Raw genomic sequence first — 20,684 nt, 5'->3', positions numbered from 1 at the left:
TGGGGCAAACTGGGCCATACTGGGAACACTGGGACAAGGAACTGGGGCACCTGGGGAGCACAAGAACATACTGGGGGGCACTGGGAGACGATGGGAGCAGGATGGGGCGCACTGGGAGGCACTGGAATGAGGAAATGGGGCAAACTGGGAGACACTGGGTGTACTGGGAGCACTGGGCGCAAACTGGGGGAACAAAGGAGGGGAAACTGGGCGTAATGGGAGCCCTAGGACAGGGCACTGGGCATACTGGGAGCCCCATGATGGGAGACTGGGCATAGTGGGAGCCATGTGATGGGCAACTGGGTGTACTGGGAGCTCCACAACAGGGAGACTGGACATACTGGGAGCCCCCGGACAGCGAACTGGGCGTAATAGGAGCCCCCGGACAGGGAACTGGGCGTACTGGGAGCCCCGGGAGAGGTGACTGGGCGTACTGGGAGCCCCGGGACGGGTGACTGGGTGTACTGGGAGCCCCGGGACGGGTGACTGGGCGTACTGGGAGCTCCACAACAGGGGAACTGGGCATACTGGGAGCCCTGCGGTGGGCAACTGGGCATACTGAGACTGCAAACTGGTTGCGCCGGGAGCCCTGGCACAGGCACGTGGTTGCACCAACCCCTCCCCGAACCCCCCCCCACCCCCCTCCCAGTATAAACCAGCATAAACCAGTCCCCAAAACGAAGCACAGAGAAGGAAGGGGGGAGGGGGGGGCCGCCGCTCGTTACCGTCGCCCTTTAATCACCCGCAAGGGGGGGGGGGGACTGGGAAAGGGGGGGGGGGGGACAGAAAGGAGGGGGCCCCCCCGCCCCCAGGGGGGCAATAAATAGGGGGGGGCGGAGGGGGGGCGGGGCAAAAAAATGGGGGGGGGGAGGGGGGCAAAAAAAAACGGGGGGGGGGGGCAAAAAAAAGGGGGGGGGGGGCTACTTGAGGCAGCGCTCGAAGTAGGTGGCGCCGACGTAGCCCCCCCGCAGCGAGCGCTGCACGTTCTGCTCAAACAGGCGCCGGTTGCTCTGCAGCACCTCCGCCGCCTCCTTGTTCAGGGGGTCCTCGGGGTTGGGCTCCTGCGGGGGGGGCACAGAGAGTTCAGTAAATAAATAAATACATAAATAAATAATAATAATAATAAAAATTAAAAATTAAAAAAATATTTTAAAAAATAAATTAAAAAGGTAAAAAGTTAAAAAGGTAAAAAAAATGAAAAATTAAAAATTAAAAAATAAAAATTTAAAATTTAAAAATTTAAAAATAAAAATTTTAAAAATAAAAAATAAAAAAATTAAAAATTAAAAAATAGAAAATTAAAAATTGAAAATTAAAAAAATAAAAAATAAAAAATAAAAAATTAAAATTTTAAAAATGAAAATTAAAAAATAAAAAATAAAAAATTAAAAAATTAAAAATTAAAAAATAAAAATACAATTAAAATTTAAAAATAAAAAAAATAAAAGAAATCGGAAAAGAAATGGAAAACATCGGAAAAAACGTCAGAAAGAAATCAGAAATAAATCAGAAATAAATCAGAAATAAATCAGAAAGAAAGAATCAGGAAAGAATCAGGAAAAGAAAATCGGAAAAAATCAGGAAAAAAAACCAAAAAAATCAGAAAAAAATCAGAAAAAATCAGAAATCAGAAAAAATCAGAAAAAAATCAGAAAAAATAAAATCAGAAAAAATCAGAAAAACAGAAAAAAATCAGAAAAAATTAGAAAACATCAGAAAAGAAAACCAGAAAAAAATCAGAAAAAAACAGAAATCAGAAAAAAAATCAGAAAAAAAACAGAAATCAGAAAATTCAGAAAAAATCAGAAATCAGAAAAAAATCAGAAAAAATTCAGAAAAAAAAATCAGAAAAAAAAAATAAAGGGGGGGGTTTGGGGGGAAACTCGCCAGGAGAAAGGGGAGGAGGGGTGAGTGCCCCCCCCCAGATTAATTGCCCCCCCCCCAGATTAATTATTCCCCCCCCAGATTAATTGCAGCCCCCCAAGATCAATTATGCCACCCGCAGGTTAATTGTGCCCCCCCCCGAGATTAATTACACCCCCCCCAGATTAATTGCGCCCCCCCGATTAGTTATTCCCCCCCATTGCCCCCCCCATTCCTTATTGCCCCCCCATTGCCCCCCATCCCTTATCGCCCCCCCATATTGCCCCCCCATATCCTTTATTGCCCCCCCCCCCTTATTGCCCCCCCAGGGACTCCTTAATGCCCCCCCCCATTCTTCCCCCCCCCCCCATACCCCTAAATGCCCCCAGCAGCCCCCCCAACCCCCAAATGCCCCCCCCCCAAATCACCCAAACCCCTTCAATTCCCCCCCCCCGACCCCAAATTGCCCCCCCCAGGGCTACCAAAACCCCCCCGGGACCCCCCAAATCCCCCCCCAGGGCCACCAAAAATCTCCTGGGGACCCCCACCTGCCCCCCCCCCCCCCCCTTGATGCCCCCCCCCCAGGGGTAACAGCACCCCCAGGACCCCCTCCCCCCCCCCCCCCCCCACCTCCAAACACCCCCAGCATCAAAGGGGGGGGGGGGGGGGCGGGCTCCGGGCTCCCGTGGGCGTCCCCAGGGCCACCAAATGTCCCCGGGGGGGCCCACCCCAAAGCCGCGCCGGGTGGCCCCCACCCCAAAAAAAATAAATTGTGGGCCCCCCCCCCCCCCCCCCCAAAAAAAAGCTCACCAGGAAGAGGTACTGCAGGCCGTAGATGATGGAGTTTATCGTCAGGACGGGCTTCCAGTCCTCCCTGGGGGCACGGCCCGACGTCACCGGGGGGGCCACCGGGGCCACCAGCGAGGTAGCCACGGCCCCCCCCCCCACCCACGTTTAGGGCGCACGAGGAAACCGGGTGGGGGGGGGGCGTAATTCGTCCCCTTCTGCCCCCCTCAGCGGGAAGAAAGGGGGAGATGGGGGTTGGCGGCCACCTACGAGGGGTTGGTGGCCACCTCGGGGGGGTCGGTGGCCGCCTCGGGGGGGAGTTGGTGGCTGCCTCAGAGGGTTGGTGGCCACCTCAAAGGGAGGTTGGTGGCCACCTCAGGGGGTTCGTGGCCGCCTCAGGGGGTTCGTGGCCGCCTCAGGGGGTCGGTGGCCACCTCAGGGGGTCGGTGGCCACCTCACAGGGGGGTCGGTGGCCATCTAAGAGAGGTTGGTGGCCACCTCAGAGAGTTGGTGGCCGCCTCAGAGGGGTTCGTGGCCACCTCACAAGGGGTCGGTGGCCACCTCAGGGGGTCGGTGGCCACCTCACAGGGGAGTTGGTGGCCACCTCAGAGAGTTGGTGGCCACCTCAGAGGGGTTCGTGGCCACCTCAGAGGGGTTCGTGGCCACCTCAGAGGGGTCGGTGGCCACCTCAGAGGGGGGTTGGTGGCCACCTCAGGTATCGGTGGCTGCCTCAGGGGATTCATGGCCACCTCAGGGGTCGGTAGCCGCCTCAGGGGTTTGGTGGCCACCTCAGGTATCGGTGGCTACCTCAGGGGTCGGTGGCCACCTCAGGGGGGAGTTGGTGGCCACCTCAGGTATCGGTAGCCGCCTCAGGGGGTTCGTGGCCACTTCAGGGGGTCGGTGGCCGCCTCACAGGGGAGTTGGTGGCCACCTCAGGGGTCGGTGGCCACCTCAGAGTGGGGTTGGTGGCCACCTCAGGTATCGGTGGCTGCCTCAGGGGATTCATGGCCACCTCAGGGGTCGGTAGCCGCCTCAGGGGGTTGGTGGCCACCTCAGGGGGTTGGTGGCCACCTCACAGGGGGGTTGGCAGCCACCTCACGGGGGGTTCGTGGCCGCCTCAGAGGTCGGTGGCCACCTCAGGGGGTTGGTGGCCACCTCAAAGGGGTCGGTGGCCACCTCAAAGGGGGGTCGGTGGCCACCTCACAGGGGGGTTGGCGGCCGCCTCACAGGGGGGTTGGCGGCCGCCTCACAGGGTTGGTGGCCACCTCAGGTATCGGTGGCCACCTCAGGGGGTTCGTGGCCACCTCAGGGGTCGGTGGCCACCCCGGGGGGTTTGGTGGCCCACCTGAGGATGTTGAGGCAGACGTTGCCCTCCAGGTCGATGTTGGGGTGGTAGACCATCGTCTCGCACTTCACCTTGGGGGGGTCGTGGGGGTAGCCCTGGCCGACCTGGGCGGGGGGGGGACAAAGACGTGGCTACCAGGAAGGGCTTGGTGGCCACCTGGGTGGTTGCGGTAGCCACCTGGTCGTTGTCCCTAGCCCAAAGCGCCCGGCGGGTGCGGGTGACGGTCGCGGCGCGGCGGGCAGCCCCGGGGCGGCGGGCGCGGTTTGGTGGCCACGGGTCGCGGTTTGGTGGCCACCAAGGGCTGGTTCCTGTCCCGACCCACCAAGTGGCCACTGGTCCTGTATGGGTGGCCACCATGTCCCCCATCCCACTTCTAACGTTCAGGGTGAAGCTGTGGCCACTGGTCACACCTCGGTGGCCACAGAATGGGCACTTGGCTACCGGTGAGGTCTTGGTGACCACCAAGCCCTGGTCCCAGTCTGAACTCACCAAGTGGCCACTGGTCCTGTCCAGGTGGCCACCAAGCCCTCCCGGCCCTCCTCTGATGTGTAGGGTGAATCCGTGGCCGCTTGTCATGCTTTGGTGGCCACCAGCTCCTACCACAACCCACAGGGCAGATACCTGGCTACTAGTCAGGTCTCAGTGGCCACCAAGCCCTAGCCCCAGTCTGAACTCACCAAGTGGCCACTGATCCTGTCCAGGTGGCCACCAAGCCCTCCCGGCCCACCTCTGATGTTTAGGGTAAATCCGTGGCCACTGGTCACACCTCAGTGGCCACAGGGTGGACACTTGGCTACCAGTCAGGTCTTGGTGACCACCAAGCCCTGGTTAGTTCAGATTGGGACCAAGTGGCCACTGGTCCTGTCCAGGTGGCCACCAAGCCCCCCATCCCACCTCTAACATACAAAGTGAATCAGTGGCCACTTGTCACACCTCGGTGGCCACACGGCGGCCACTTGGCTACCGGTCCGCTCTCGGTGGCCACCACCCCGCGGTCCCCATCCCAACCCACCGAGTGGCCGCACGCCACCTTCTGGTGGCCACAGCTCCCACCTCGGTGGCCACCCCCCACCCCCCACACGGTGGCCACACGCCACCTTCTGGTGGCCACAGCTCAGCTCCCGGTGGCCACCAACCTCCCGGAGCCGCAAGCCCACCGCCGCGGGTCCCACCGCGGTGGCCACGGGTCCCGCCTGGGTGGCCACGGGTCCCACCGCAGTGGCCACCACCCCCGGCCCATCTCGGTGGCCCGGGGGGGATTCGGTAGCCACGGGGCCCCCCCCGGCGCGGGACTGACCTTAAAGCTGAAGACGAATTTGCCTCCCTTGTAGAAACCCTAAAAGAGAGACGGGCGTCACCGGGGGGGGGCATTTTGGGGGGGGGGGGGGACATTTTTTGGGGACGGGGGGGCATTTTGGGGACGGGGGGCATTTTTGGGGATGGGGGCATTTTGGGGGGGGCATTTTTGGGGACGGGGGGGCATTTTTGGGGGGGACATTTTTGGGGGGACATTTTGGGGGGGGGGGACATTTTTGGGGACGGGGGGACATTTTTTGGGGACAGGGGGAGACATTTTTTTGGGGACGGGGGCGACATTTTTGGGGGGGGGCATGTTGGGGAGGGGGGACATTTTTTGGGGACGGGGGGACATTTTTTGGGGACGGGGGGACATTTTTGGGGACAGGGGGAGACATTTTTTTGGGGACGGGGGCGACATTTTTGGGGGGGGCATGTTGGGGAGGGGGGGACATTTTTTGGGGACGGGGGGACATTTTTTGGGGACGGGGGGACATTTTTTGGGGACGGGGGGACATTTTTTTGGGGGGGGGGGACATTTTTGGGGACGGGGGGACATTTTTGGGGACGGGGGGGACATTTTTTGGGTGGGGACATTTTTGGGGACGGGGGGACATTTTTTTGGGGGGGGGACATTTTGGGGACAGGGGGAGACATTTTTTTGGGGACGGGGGGACATTTTTGGGGGGGGCATGTTGGGGAGGGGGGACTTTTTTTGGGGACGGGGGGACATTTTTTTGGGGGGGACATTTTTGGGGACGGGGGGGACTTTTTTGGGGACGGGGGGACATTTTTTTGGGGGGGACATTTTTGGGGACGGGGGGACATTTTTGGGGGCGGGGGGGGACAAAAGAGAAGGCAGAGGGGGTTTACAGGGGGAATTTGGGGGTGGGGGGGACACGGGGGACCCCAAAAGGATGTGAGGGGGTCCTGAGGGGGGGGCAGGGATGGGGGGGGACCCCAAAGGGACAATGAGGGGGGTGACAATGGGGGTGACAATGGGGGGGGACAATGGGGGGGGACAATGGGGGTGTGTAGGGCCAGGAAGGGATTTTGGGGGGGGGATATAGGGGACAGGGCCCCGGGGGGGGTGGGGACGGCCAGGAGGGGGCCGGGGGGGCAGGGGGTGACGGGGGGTGTGACAACATGGGGGGGGGGGGTGACAAGGGGGGGGACAATGGGGGGGGTGACAATGGGGGGGGGACAGGGGGCCCCACCTCGTCGGGGCAGATGAGCAGGCGGAAGTGCAGGAGGTCGTCCTGGTCCGAGAAGTCGATCTCGCACGTCTTGGGCAGGTTCAGCTCGTTGATGTCTGGGGGGGGCACGGGGGGGTCAGGGGGGCTGCCCCTCCCCCCGCCCCCCCACCCCCATCCCAGTGCTCCCAGTAAGGCCCTGCTGGGATCGCTGCGGCCTGGGGTCCTCCACCGGGACCGGTTCAGTCCCAGTTCGGTCCCAGTTTGGTCCCAGTTTGGTGTCCCCCCTCTAGAAGTAGTATTGTTGCCCCCCCCCCTCCCCCCACCTCCCAGTATTCCCAGTATGCCCGCTGCCGGGACCAGTCTGCATCCACGCTGGGGTTGTGCTGGGACCGGTACGCAGATGCTGCTGGGGTTATACTGGGATCGCTGCGTGCCCCGTACTGGGGTCGTACTGGGACCAGTGGGCTCCATTACTAGGGCCATACTGGGACCAGTGGGCTCCCCCCCCACTAGGGCCATACTGGGACCAGTGGGCTCCCCCACTAGGGCCATACTGGGACCAGTGGGCTCCCCCTCCCCACCAGGGCCATACTGGGACCAGTGGGCTCCCCCCCCACTAGGGCCATACTGGGACCAGTGAGCTCCCCCCCGACACACTAGGGCCATACTGGGACTACTGGGCTCCCCTACTAGGGCCATACTGGGACCAGTGCCCCTCCTCCCCCCACTAGGGCCATACTGGGACCAGTGGGCTCCCCCACACACACTAGGGCCATACTGGGACCAGTGGGCTCCCCCACTAGGGCCATACTGGGACCAGTGGGCTCCATTACTAGGTCCATACTGGGACCAGTGGGCTCCCCACTAGGGCCATACTGGGACCAGTGAGCTCCCCCGACACACTAGGGCCATACTGGGACTACTGGGCTCCCCTACTAGGGCCATACTGGGACCAGTGCCCCTCCTCCCCCTCCACTACGGCCATACTGGGACCAGTGGGGTCCCCCTCAACAAAATGGGGCCATACTGGGACCAGTGTACATGCCACCCACTGTGGCCATACTGGGACCAGTTGCCCCTCCTCCCCGCCACAGCCATACTGGGACCAGTGCACGCCACCCACTACAGCCATACTGGGACCAGCACCCTCCTCTCCATTAAATGGGGCCATACTGGGACCAGTTGGCCCCCTCTTACACCCATACTGGGACCAGTGGGCTCTCCTCTGTTAAACGAGGCCATACTGGAACCAGTACCCCCCACCCTATGGCCGTACTGGAACCAGTACCTCCCACTTATAGCCATACTGGGACCAGTGCACCCCCCCCCCCGGCCCCCAGCCATACTGGGACCAGTGTGTGTCCCCAGCCTCCTCTCCAGTTACCCCCCAATCCCCCTACACTCCCTCCCAGTCCTTCCTAGTACCCCCAGTTACCCTCCACTCCCTCCCAGTTCTTCCCAGTCCCCCTCCAGTCCCTCCCAGCCTCCCCCAATCTCTCCAGTTACCCTCCCAATCCCTCCCAGTCCCCCCAGTTCCCCCCTCCACTCCCTCCCAGTTCCCCCCCAGTTCATCCCAGTCCCTCCCAGTCTCCCCATTTACCCTCCCAGTCCCTCCCAGTCCCCCCTAGTCCCTCCCAATCCCCCCAGTACCCCTCCACTCCCTCCCAGTTACCCCCCAGTCCCTCCCAGTCCCCCTCCACTCCCCCTCAGTCCCACCCAGTCCCCCCCAAGTCCCCCTCCAGCTCCCCCAGTCCCCCTCCACTCCCCCCCAGTGCCCCCCAGTTCATCCCAGTCCCTCCCAGTCTCCCCCAGTCCCCCTCCAGCTCCCCCAGCTGCCCCCCAGTCCCCTTCCACTCCCTCCCAGCCCCCCCACCCCCCCCAGTTACCCCCAATCCCTACCAGTCTCCCCCAGTCCCCTCCAATCCCTCCCAGTTACCCCCCAGTCCCCCTCCAGTTCCCCTCCACTCCCTCCCAGTTCACCCCAGTCCCCCTACTCCCTCCCAATCCCTCCCAGTCCCCCCCAGTCCCCCTCCACTCCCCCAGTCCCCCTCCACTCCCTCCCAGTTCATCCCAGTCCCCCCAGTTAACCCCCAATCCCTCCCAGTCCCCCCGAGTCCCCCTCCACTCCTTCCCAATCCCCCCAGTCCCCCTCCACTCCCTCCCAGTTACCCCCCAGTCCCCCTCCACTCCCTCCCAGTCCCCCTCCCAGCTCCCCCAGTCCCCCCCACTCCCCCCAGTCCCTCCCAGTCCCTCCCAGTTACCCCCCAGTCCCACTCCACTCCCTCCCAGTTACCCCCAAGCTCATCCCAGTCCCCCTCCACTCCCCCCCAGTCCCCCTCCACTCCCCCCCAGTCCCCCTCCACTCCCCCCCAGTCCCCCTCCACTCCCCCCCAGTCCCTCCCAGTCCCTCCCTGTCACCCCCCAGCCCCCCCCCAAGTTACCCCCCCCCCCAACCTTTCTGGATGCGGAGCTGCGCGGCCGAGGCCTTTTTGCTGGTGCCCTTGGTGCCTCCGGCCGATTCCTCCTCCTTCTTCTGCTGCTTCAGAGAGAACAGCTTGATCATCCTGCCGGGCCGGGGCCGGGCCGGGGCCGGGGCCGGGGCCGGGGCCGGGGGGGCGGCGGCGGAGCCGGGCTGGGCCCCCCCCGGCGGGGAGGAGGCGGCGGCGGCGGCGGCGGAGCCGGGCCCGGAACGGAGGCGGCGGCGGCGGGGAGGAGGAGGAGGGAGGAGGAGGCGGCAACGGCCGGCACCGCTCGGCAACTTCCGGAAGGCTTCGGCACTCTCCGGAAGGGGTTCGGGGCTTTCCGGAAGGCTTCGGGCTTTTCCGGAAGGGCTTCGGGCTTTTCCGGAAGGGCTTCGGGGCTTTTCCGGAAGGGCTTCTGGGCTTTCCGGAAGGGGTTCGGGGATCTTCGGGAGGCTCTTCGGAAGGGTTTCGGGGATCTTCGGGAGGCTCCGCAAGGATTTCGGGGATCTTCGGGAACCTCCGGGAGGGATTCGGGGCTCTTCGGGAGGCTCGGAAGGGCTTCGGGGCTCTTCGGCAACTTCCGGAAGGGATTCGGGGCTCTCCGGAACGGCTTCGGCTTTCTCGGAAGAGCTTCGGGTCTCTTCGAAAGAGCTTCGGGATTATCCGGAAGAGGCTTCGGGTCTTTCCGGAACGGCTTCGGGACTTTCCGTAACGGCTTCGGCTCTCTCCGGAAAAGCTTCGGGTCTCTTCGAAAGAGCTTCGGGATTGTCCGGAAGAGCCTTCGGGTCTTTCCGGAACGGCTTCGGGTCTCTTCGGAAGAGCTTCGGGGCTTTCCGGAAGGTGCTTCGGGTCTTTTCGGAACGCCTTCGGGATTCTCCGGAAAGGAGCCGGGAGGGGGGAATCGGAGGTTTCCGGGCAGGGTTCGGGAAGGCCCCCGGAACGCTTCGGGTTCGTCCGGAAGGAACGCGACTCGTTCCGGGTTCTTCCCTTCGGCTATTTCCGGAAGGGGTTCGGCTCTTTCCGGATTCTTCACCGGCGTTCTGCCGAGGAAGGGCTTTCGGCTCTTTCCGGAACGCTTCGGCACTTTCCGGCTCCGCGCCCTCCTCCCCGCCGCCTTCGTGTCTCGCCGGAAAACTTCGGCTCTTTCCGGAAGCCTCCCCGAACGCCGCCACCCCTCCCACACACAAACACCCGCTTCGGCTCTCTCCGGAAAGCTTCGGCTCTTTCCGCCTCCCCTCCCCTTTCCATCAGCCAATCCCGTGCCGAGGGGGAAGCTTGAGGCGCTCCAATTGGCTCAGCCGGTGCCAGGGAGGGGGCGGGGCCTCGCCGCCCTCCCATGGGCGCCGCCATCGTTGTTGAGGGCATCTCTCCCTTACTGGGTACAGGGAGGATGGGACCTTACTGGGACCAGTTCCCCCCCTCCCAGTCCCTCCAGTAAGGCTGCAGTGGGACCAGTCCCCCCTCTCCCAGCGCCCCTGGACCAGCTACAGCCCTCGCAACCCAGTTGGGCCCAAGTCCAACCCCCAGGGGGCTTGAGGGCGAGGGTGGAAGGGGGGGACCCCAAAAAGGGGAGACCCCAAAAAGGGAAGACCCAAAAAATGGGGGGGAAACCCCAAAAATGGGGGGGACCCCGGGGCCGGATCCTGCCCCAAGACGCCGAGGCCGCAGCAGGAGGCTCTCCACGAGGCTGAGAAAAGGCTTTATTACTTTAATAAACACAAACAAAGGAGGGGGGGACACAGGGACACCCCCAGGGTAATAAGGACGGGGTCACCCCCTTCTCCCTCCTCCTGGTGCTCCCTGAGGACACCAGGGCGGCGCCCCCAGCCCCCCCAATCCTCACTCCCCGGGGTAAAAAGGTGTGTGGGGGGGTAAAAACGGGGGTGGGGGGCGGGTTTACGGTGCTGAGGAGCCTTCAGCCCCGTCGGCGGGGCCGAGGGCCTCGAGGGCGGCGGCGAACTTGTGGTCGCCGAAGGCGGCGCTGAGCCGCTCCTCGAAGAAGCGCTGCAGGCCCAGGATGGACTGCACGTCCGCCTTATCCTGCGGGGGGGAGGAGAAAGGAGGGAAATGGGGGGGGTTAAAGGGGGTCCGGAGACCTTTAGGACCCCCCCAGGGGGGTGGTGGGGGTCTCCCCCCCCCACCTCCGTCAGGCGGTTGAACTGCCGGATCATGCGCCAGACGTCGCGGGCGAACTCCTCGGGGTGGCCGTAGCCAGGGGTGAGCTTCCCCTGCAGCTTGGCGCGGATCAGGGTCAGGTCGATGGCGTCGCGGCCCTCCTGAGGGGGGAGGAGGATCACGGGGGGGGTGGATCCCCCCCTATGGGATCCCTGGCGATCCCCGAGGGGCGCAGGACTCACCAGGGAGCTGGAGAGGCGGTGCAGGGGCCGCCAGGGCTCATGGCAGAGGAGCTGCAGCAGGACGTACTCGCACTTCTGCGGGGAAGAGGGTTCAAAAGGGATCCCCCCCTTCCGATCCCTTTCCCGGCAGTGGATCCCTGGATCCCTGCCCCTGGGGGGGGGGGGGGGCACAAATACCCACGCGCTGGTCCGGGGGGCAGAGGGCGGGGGGCTGCTCCTCCGCGGGGCCGGGGCAGGCGGGGGCGAGGTCCTCGCCGGGGGGCGCCGGGTCCTGGCACAGCAGGCAGAGCCAGTCGTGGCTGCGGGATCGCCGAGGGATCGGGTGAGGGGATCGGGTGAGGGGATCGGGTGGCCCCCACCCCTCCCAGCTGGCTTCCTGCAGAGGGGGAAGAGCCCCCACCATGGGAGCCCGGAGCTCAACGGGGGGGAATGGCGGGGGATCTGGGATCGAGTGGATCCCATGGGGAGTGGCTCCCCCAGGATCAGGTGAGGGGGATCAGGTGAAGGGAGCGGGTGGCCCCCACCCCTCCCAGCTCGCTTCCTGGGGAGGGGGCAGAGCCCCCACCATGGGAGCCTGGAGCTCCATGGGGGGGGGCGGGGGGATCCGGGATCAAGTGGATCCCCTGGGGAGCGGCTCCCCTGGGATCGGGTGCGGAGATCGGGCAGCCCCCACCTCTCCCAGCTGCCTTCCTGCGCAGGGGGCTGAGCCCTCACCGTGGGAGCCTGGAGCTTGACGGGGGGGATCTGGGATCAAGTGGATCCCGTGGGGAGCGGCTCCCCCAGGGTCAGAGAGAGGTCCATAAACGAACGGCTGGCTCTCCGCAGGGATCCCAGCAGTAGATCCCAAGCGATACAGGTGCGCTGTATAGATCCCCCGCTGGACTGGGATCCCCCAGGGGAGAGCAGAGCCCCAGGCGGGGCCGATTCAGCGGCTTCCCCCCAGAATTTTGGGATCAACAGGCCAAGAGATCCCCGAGACATGGAGGGGGGAGGGGGGGGGGGGTTCGAGGGGTGGATTCCCACGTCGATCCCCAAAGAGCAGATCCCTGGGGGGCGCTGTGGTCAGTCAGGCCCCCCAGAGGGATCAAGAGCAGATCTCCAAGGATCGCGGGCAGGTACCTGGATAGTTCCGGGAGCTCAGATCCCCGGGGATCCCCGGGAGCGGCTCAGGATCTCGAAATCGGGGGAAGAATCGGATCCCAGAGGCCAGCGAGATCACCCACCCCCGGGGATCCAGCGAGTCCCCCCTCCTGAAGAATCGGGATCCCAAAGGCCTGGCCCTGCTGGGCGATCCCCGAAGATCCCGGGAGCGGATCCCCCAAAGATCCCCCCCCCCGTGTCCCCCACACTCCACAGGGGTGCGCAACCCCAAAAAGCAGGGAGGATCCCGCGGCCGAGGAACCCCAAAGGGGACGGGGAGCTGGGGCAGGAGCGGATCCCCCGAAGATCCAGGGAGCGGATCCCCTGAAGATCCCCCCCGTGTTCCCCAGATGCCACGGGGGTGGGCAACCCCAAAAAGCAGGGAGGATCCCGCAGCCGAGGACCCCCCAAAGGGGACGGGGAGCGGGGGGGCAGGAGCGGATCCCAGGGATCCGGGGAGGGGTCAAGGGCAGATCCCGGCGGATCGCCGCGGACCAGGACGTACCCGGGGACCTCGTGGAGGGCGGGCAGGTGGCAGTCGAGGTGGTAGCAGCGCTCGCAGAGGTCGCACATCACCACGGCGCCCGCCTGGCAGCAGACGCGGCAGCACGAGACGTTGCGGGAGGTCCTGGGGGGGGCTGGGGGCTGGGGGTGGGCAGGGGGGGCGGCCTCGGCAAGCCCGGGGGGGATTTCGGGGTTTTGGGGGAGGGGGGGGAGGAAGGGGGAGCGCCCCAGGGTGCTCGGGGAGCAGCCCCACGGGCTTCGCGTCCTGCTGCGCGTCCCCGATGGCCGATTCCTGCTGCTCCTCCTGGGGGGGGGGGCGTAAAATTAAAAATAAATAAAAGGGGGGGGGGTGAGAAAGGGGGGAGAAAGGAGGCGAGGACGGACGGACGGACGCTCACCTTGACAGCAGGAGGCGGCGGGGTGGGGGGCCGGGGCTGCGCCCCCCCCCGCTCGATGATGATGAGGTTGAACTCCTCGGCGGTGGTGCCGGGGAAGACGCGGAAGGAGGGGGGCTGCGCCCCCCCCGCCAGGTCCAGGTCCAGGCGCTCCAGGCTGACCCGCGGCACTTTGCGGAGGAGGGGGCTCCCCGGACCCCCAGGGGGGTGGCTCCTGGTCGGGGGGGGGGGGGATTTAGGATTTTTTTTGGGGTGGGGGAGCCCCCCGTAAGGGCTTTGGAGGATTTGGTTGGGGTTTGGGGTGGGGCAGCGCCTGGGTTGAGCAGGAGGGGAGCCCCATGGCACCCCCAGGAATTGAGGGGGGGGACACAAGGGACAGGGGGGGCCCAGCGACCCCCCCACACCCCCCTTTGGGGGCAAGGAGTTGGGGGGGGGGGGGAACAAGGGATGGGGGGACCCCAAGATGAAGTGACGGGGACACGGCGGTCACAGGAGCCTCAGGAAAGGGGGGGGGGGGGGGGGACACAAGGGACAGGAGGGGTGCGGGGGGGTCCCCAGCTGCCTCCCCCCCCCCCCCCCCCAAATTTCTCCTCATTACCGCTTAACGAGCAGCTTCTTAACGAACTTCTCCTCCCCAGGAGGACTCCCGCGTTTTCTCCTGAAAGGGGGGGGGGGGGGGGATCCATCAGGGCACCTCCCCGGAGGCGGGAGCAGCTCGGGGGGGACCCTGAGAGACCCCCCCCCCAAAAAAAATGGGGGTCCCCCAGGGCAGGGAGGGGGCAGAGCCCCCCCCCAGGGAGGATGACAACGGGGACACCGAGTGACGAAGGCCGCTCACCGCTTCGTTCCCGCGACGGCGCCCTCGGGAGAGGCGGCGCCTGCCGAGAGAGCGCCACGTCGGGGCCTTCCTCCCTCTCCTCCTCCTCCTCGCCCCCTCCCCGCGTCACCCCCGCGCTCACCCAGCTCGGCACCGGCGTCCCCGGGGGTCTCGGTCACCTGCGGGTCGAGGTGGGGAGGGGACAGGTGGGGACAGCCCAGCCCCTCCGTCCCCGAGGGCAAGCGAGGCTGGGGGGGCGTCCCCCCCCCGCCGCCCTCTTGGGGGTCGCCGGGGGTCCCCTGCCCGTCCCCGCCCCCGATTTGGGGGCCCGGGGGGGGCTGCAGGAGGGGGCCGGGGGCGTACTGCCCTTCGCTGACCACCGTGGCGTGCGGGGGGGCCTGAAAACAAAGGAAAAAAAAAGAGGGGGGGGGCAGTTAAAGAGAAGGGGGGGCACACAGAGGTATGAGAACCCCCCCCAAAAATAAATCCACGCCCTATTCCCCCCCCCCAGCCCCGGGGGGGTACCTGCGAGGGGCCCGCAGCGGGGCTGGCGGCCGGCGGCTGGGGGCTGAGGGGCGGCGGGGGGAGGCTGCGCTCCGAAACGATGGTGCCTGCGAGGGAAGCAGCGTTGGGGGGGTCAGTGGAGGAGTTTTGCCCCCCCCTTTTTGTCCCCAGGATGTCCCCCAGAAGGCCGGGGGGGGGCTCACCGAAGCTCTCGGCGCTCTTGGTCCAGGCGTTGAGGTCCCACTTGAACTTCATGTCGCCCTGCGGCTCCACGGGGTCCACGATCATCTTGAGGGCGCGCTGGAGCTGGAAGTAGATCTGGGGGAGGGGGACACACGGGGGGAGGGCGCTCGTCACCACGCGGGGGACGTCGGCGAGGGTGGGGCGGGGGGGGGGGGCACGCATGTGGCAGAGCCCCCATCGCACCGTGGGGACACCAAGGGGACACGTGGCAGCACCCCAAGGACACCCATGACACTGTGGGGACATCAAGGGGACACGTGGCAGCCCCCCAGTGCCACTTGTCACCTCGTGGGGACCCTACGGGGACACGTGGCAGCACCCCAAGGGCATCCATGGCACTGTGGGGACACCAAGGGGACACATAACAGCACCCCAAGGGCACCCATCACACCATGGGGTCACCATGGGGACAAGTGGCAGTGTCCCAAGGGCACCCATCAGGCTGTAGGGACACCAAGGGGATGCGTGGCAGCACCCCGAGGGCACTTGTCACCTCGTAGGGACCCAGTGGGGACAGATGGCAGAGCCCCAAGGGCACCCATCACACTGGGGGGACCCTGTGGGGACACATACCAGCACCCCAAGGGCACCCGCTGCACTGGGGGGACCCCATGGGGACACGTGGCAGCACCCCAAGGGCACCTAACACACCATGGGGACACCAAGGGGACACATGGCAGCGCCCCAAGGGCACTTGTCATATCCTGGGGACCCTGTGGGGACACGTGGCAACACCCCAAGGACACCCATCACACCATGGGGGACCCCGTGGGGACAAGTGGCAGCACCCCAAGGGGACCCAACACACCACGGGGACCCCATGGGGACAAGTGGCAGCACCCCAAGGGCACCCAACACACCATGAGGACCACGGGGGGACACGTGGCAGCGCCCCAAGGCCACTTGTCACATCCTGGGGACCCTGGGGGGACACTTGGCAGCGCCCCAGGGCCACTTGTCACATCTTGGGGACCCCAGGGGGACACGTGGCAGCCCTCCAAGGCCACTTGTCACCTCGTGGGACCCTGGGGGGAGACGTGGCAGCCCCCCAACACCACTTGTCACATCCTGTGGACCCTGGGGGGACACGTGTCAGCCCCCCAGGGCCACTTGTCACCTCGTGGGGCCACCCAGCAGCACCCACCCATCACCCCCCAAGGCCCCACCGCGACCCCAAGACCCCACCGCAGCCCCCCGGGGGCCACGGAGCAGAACCCGGGGGACACCGTGGGGCCAAGAGACCCCCCGTTAACCCCCCCCGGGGGGGGGGCCGCAAAGGGACGTGTCCCCCCCCCAGCCCCTCACCAGCTTCTTGGAGAGCAGCAGCGCCGTGCTGTTGTCGCTCTCCAGGGCCCAGGAGGTGAAGCGCAGGACGTGCTCCTGGTGCCGCTGCAGCTTGGTCATGGCCCAGTGCTGCCGCTCCAGCTTCTCCTGCTGCCCCTCGGTCACCTTCTGCGGGGGACGGGGACACCGCGGGGGGGTGGAAAGGAGGAAGGGACACGCGGGGGGGGTTGGGGGGGCGCGGGGAGGGGGCGGCGGGCTCACCTGGGCGTCGCTCACCAGCGCCTTGCCGCGTTTGTTGAGCTCCTTCATGATCTGCAGGATGGCCATCTTCACGTCCACCTGCACCCGCTTCTGCACGTCCGTCACCTGGCGGATGCTGCCGGCCGGCGGGGGGGCGAAAGAGAAGGATGGGAGGGGGGAAGAAACCCCCCCAGGGGGAAATAATCTCCCCCGGGGGGAAATAATCCTCGCCAGGGGGGAAATAATCCTCCACCGGGGGGGAAATAATCCTCGCCGAGGTGTAAATAATCCCTCCTGGCGATAAATAATCCTCGCCGGGGGATAAATAATCCTCCCCGGGGGGGGTAAATAATCCTCGCCGGGGGGGAATAGTCCCCCCTGGGGGCAAATAATCCTCCCACGGGGGTAAATAGTACCCCCTGCAGGGTAAATAATCCTCCCTGGGGCAAATAATCCTCCCCTGGGGGTACGTAATCCCCCCGGGGTGTAAGTAATCCTCGCCAGGGGATAAATAATCCCCTCAGGGGGCAAATAATCCCCCCTTGGCAGAAAATAATCCTCGCCAGGGGGCAAATAATCCCCCCCCGGGGGGGGGGGATAATCCTCCCTGGGGGAGAAATAATCCGCCCCCGGGGGGAGGCAAATAATCCCCCCTTGGGGCAAATAATCCTCCCCGGGGGACAAATAATCCCCTCCGGGGGACAAATAATCCTCCCCAAGGGGTAAATAATCCTCCCCTGGGGGGCAAATAATCCTCCCCCCAAGAGAGCAAATAATCCTCCCTGGGGACAAATAATCCTCGCCAGGGTGTAAATAATCCCCCCAGGGGATAAATAATCCCCCCTGGCAGAAAATAATCCTCCCCGGGGGGTGGGGCAAATAATCCTCTCCTGGGGGTAAATAATCTGCCCTGGGGGGTAAGTAATTCCTCCTGGGGGGCAAATAATCCTCCCCGGGGGACAAATAAACCCCCCTGGGGGCAAATAATCCCCCCCCGGGGGCAGGGGGGGGCACGTACGAGCTGCGCACTTCCTTGGTGGAGCGCTGGAGGCTGGCGTGTTTGTCGCCCAGGCGCTTGAGCAGCGTGGCCAGCATCTTGCGCTGGTTCCTCACCGCGTCCTCCAGGAACTGGTACCTGTGCGGGGGGGGGGGTTAGTTTATTAATTAATAATGATTAATTTATTAATTAATGCGTTAAAAAGCAATTAGTTGGGGTTGAGGCGGTGACTGAGCTGAAAACCCCACAGTTATTTACCTATTTACGCTAATTGCACTCCCGCGCGTCAAAACTGCTTTAAATCCACCTAATCAGCTGGTTAACAAATAAAACTATCCACTCATCTAAACGTAAGCTAATCAGTTATTTAACCAGGTAATTAAACACCTAACGAGTTACTAACTAAAAATTAAGTTAATACAATCAGCTCAGATTATTAAATTCATTTTTTAGAGCTGACAAACCGGCTGCCTCCATCTCCTCGAACCTAAATCCGATTTAACCTCCCCGAAACCCCACTTTAACACCTCCCAAAAACAGTTTAAATCCCCCCCAGGCAAAATAATTAGCTAATTAACAAAGTAACCCAGCGGTTCAGTAGCAGATTCTTCGGTTAAAACTGAAAATTAACAAAAAAAGAAATGAGGTATTACTCGCTCGGTCCGTTCAGGAACACAATTACAGCAAAATCAGCTAAAAATAAAGTTCATTTTTAGTTAAAAATTGGCAATAATTAGGTAATTAACTCCCTTAAATTGCTCTTAATAATTAATGGAGCAATTCAGGTATTTATTTATCTTCTCATGTTTTAATTAAAAGGCATTTAAGGGGCTACGTGGCCTCGGTGGTGAGATACAGGGGCGGTTTTGAGTCAAAAAACGAACATTTCAGGCATCCAACGCCCCGGGAACCTGGGCTTTGAAGCGCTAACAAGCAGGCTGATTGCGGCCCTGATTAATCAGCCTTCCCGCTTAATTAACGCCGCTTAATTAACTCACCGGTGGTCCTTGTGGGTGTTGAGCTGGCAGTCGCGGCAGGTGAGCACGTCGCAGGTGTCGCAGAAGAGGACGAGCGGCTCGCTCTTGTGCACGGCGCAGTACACGGCGCGCTCGCCCTCCTTCGCCCGGGCATTGCCTGCGGGTGATGTCATGATGACATCACGATGACGTCATGATAACGTCATCGAGAGGGACCCTCGGGTGCAGTGGGCAACCCTCCCGGTGGCTGGGATGGGATAAAAACGCCGCCGGGTGCAGCCCGGAGCAGCGCCGAGCGCGAGTGCAGCGCCCGGGTAGGGGTCGGTGATGCCGTGGCGGGCGGGGGGGGTGAAACCGGTGTGAAACCAGAGTGAAACCGGAGTGAAACCGGAGTGACGAACCTGCGGCTCGCACCGTGTGGTCCTTGGTGTACTTGACCCGCTGGTGGGCCTCCACGCAGGTCTCGCAGAGCGGCTCCGAGCACTCCACGCAGAAGCTGGTGGCCGGCGCGTTGTCCTCGCAGCTAGTGCAGCACTGCGGGGACAGCAAGGGCACGTGGCGGGGGGGGGGCTCCTACAGCTCGTTTAACCCCTCATTAACGATTAATTAAGCACGGGGGGCTCGTTACCTGGCCGGAGGCCTGGCTGGAGGCGGCCGCCTCGGGCCGGCTGTCCTTTAGGAAGTAGTTCTCCACCACGTCCTGCAGGCTGCACCGGTGCTTGCACACGGGGCAGTCGACCACTGCGGGGGCAACGAGGGAGGGGTGGGGGGCATCGGGGGGGGCTGGGGGGGCATCGTCACCCCGTTGTCACCCTCCCCCCCCCCCCCTGCTTCGTCACCCGGGTCCCCTGGGGGCTGCTTTGGTGGAGAACGCCGAAGATTTGGCAGCCTCAGGGCTTGAAGAGGTGGAAAATGGGTGCTGCGCCCCGGCCCCTTCTGCCCCCACCCCCCCAATTGCCCCCCCCCCCGGGTCTTCTGCCCCCCCTAATTACCCCTCCCGGGGCCTGCTGCATCCCCCATTACCCCCCAACTGCCCCTCCTGCCCCCCCCAGGCCTCCTACCCCCCCCCAAAGTACCCCCCATCCTCTCCTACCCCCCTAATTACCCCCCAGCCCCCCCCCCCGATTACCCCCCTCTAATTGCCCCCCTGGGTCTCCTACACCCCCCAATTGCCCCGCAGGCCCCCCCAGTTACCCCCCATCCTCTCCTATGCCCCCTAATTGCCCCCCAGCCCCCCAATTGCCCCCCATCCTCTCTTACCCCACCCAATAGCCCCCCCAAATTGCCCCCCAGACCTCAATTGCCTCCCAGGCCTCCCCAATTACCCCCCACCCTCTCCTACTCCCCCCAATTGCCCTCTAGGCCCCAAACTACCCCCCAAGCCCCCCCCATTACCTCCCCAATTGCCCCCCAACCCCCCCAATTGCCCCCCAGCCCCCCCTCAATTGCCCCCAATTGCCCCCTAGGCCCCCGAACTACCCCCCAGCCCCCCCCAATCACCCCCGTAATTGCCCCCCAGGCCCCCCAATCCCCCCCCAATTGCCCCCCGGCCCCCCCAATTGCCCCCTAGGCCCCCGAACTACCCCCCAGCCCCCCCCGTTACCCCCTCCAATTGCCCCCCAACCCTCCCAATTGCCCCTCAGGCCCCCCCAATTGCCCCCCACCCTCTCCTACTCCCCCCAATTGCCCTCCAGCCCCCCCCAATCGCCCCCTAAGCCCCAGAACTACCCCCCAGCCCCCCCCGTTACCCCCCCAACTGCCCCCCAGGCCCCCCCAATTGCCCCCCAACCCCTCCAATTGCCCCCCACCCACCCCAATTGCCCCCCGACCCCCCCCCGGCCCTACCCTCACCTGCCTCCCCGGCAGCGGCGGCCGGCCCCGGGCCTGGCTGCAGGCACTGGCGGCAGAGCGAGTGGAGGCAGGGCAGCAGCCGCGGCTCCCTGGCGGCCCTGAGGCGCTCCCGGCAGCCGCCGCAGCGCTCCAGGAGGTCCGGGGAGTCCGGGCGCTTCTCCGGGCCCGACATGGCGGCCGCCGCCCCCCTCAGCCCCCTCACGGGGGGACCCACGAGCAGGCGCCGGATGCGGCTCTGCGGCCGGCAGCCAATCAGCGGCGGCTCCCAGCGGGGTGGGAGGGGCAAAGAGGGGATTGACAGGCAGGGGAAGCAATGGGAGGTGAGGGCGGGGTGGCAAGGCAGGGAAGGAGGCGGAGGGGGTGGGGTTAAAGGGGTGTTGGCCAATCAAAGTGGGGAGGTGGAATGCTGAGCCAATTAGAAGGGTGG

The 20,684-nt window shown here is 64.0% G+C and overlaps 2 protein-coding genes across 5 annotated transcripts; both read right to left on the bottom strand.

Annotated features, from left to right (window-relative positions):
- Positions 1-718: 718 nt before the first annotated feature.
- LOC136789339 (NEDD8-conjugating enzyme Ubc12) lies at positions 719-9,391 on the bottom strand. Its single transcript, XM_066989403.1, has 6 exons — positions 8,941-9,391; positions 6,508-6,602; positions 5,292-5,330; positions 3,995-4,098; positions 2,674-2,737; positions 719-1,061 (listed from the first exon to the last, which is right to left on the bottom strand). The coding sequence occupies exons 1-6, from the start codon at positions 9,047-9,049 to the stop codon at positions 921-923; spliced, it is 552 nt and encodes a 183-aa protein (XP_066845504.1). The 5' UTR covers positions 9,050-9,391; the 3' UTR covers positions 719-920.
- Positions 9,392-10,631: 1,240 nt separating this feature from the next.
- On the bottom strand, positions 10,632-20,565 carry LOC125181368 (transcription intermediary factor 1-beta). 4 transcript variants are annotated; one of them, XM_066989345.1, is made up of 19 exons: positions 20,258-20,565; positions 19,035-19,147; positions 18,808-18,940; positions 18,428-18,563; positions 17,451-17,567; positions 16,454-16,568; positions 16,214-16,360; positions 14,869-14,983; positions 14,687-14,772; positions 14,304-14,559; positions 14,183-14,222; positions 13,943-14,002; positions 13,348-13,558; positions 13,136-13,253; positions 12,951-13,086; positions 11,487-11,604; positions 11,306-11,380; positions 11,090-11,224; positions 10,632-10,988 (listed from the first exon to the last, which is right to left on the bottom strand). In XM_066989345.1, the coding sequence occupies exons 1-19, from the start codon at positions 20,427-20,429 to the stop codon at positions 10,845-10,847; spliced, it is 2,427 nt and encodes an 808-aa protein (XP_066845446.1). In that variant the 5' UTR covers positions 20,430-20,565; the 3' UTR covers positions 10,632-10,844. The 4 variants fall into 4 exon arrangements, 1 of the variants encoding a protein (XP_066845446.1); XR_010828153.1 differs by having other exon boundaries at positions 10,832-10,988; positions 11,483-11,604; positions 12,951-13,253; XR_010828151.1 differs by having other exon boundaries at positions 10,832-10,988; positions 11,483-11,604; positions 12,951-13,253; positions 14,183-14,559.
- Positions 20,566-20,684: the final 119 nt, after the last annotated feature.

This window comes from Anser cygnoides, unplaced genomic scaffold (assembly GCF_040182565.1).
Source record: "Anser cygnoides isolate HZ-2024a breed goose unplaced genomic scaffold, Taihu_goose_T2T_genome scaffold_44_1, whole genome shotgun sequence".
In the NCBI taxonomy this organism is placed as follows: domain Eukaryota; kingdom Metazoa; phylum Chordata; class Aves; order Anseriformes; family Anatidae; genus Anser; species Anser cygnoides.
The sequence above is the reverse complement of the archived record's forward strand: the minus strand, read 5'-3'. Positions and strand labels throughout refer to the sequence as shown.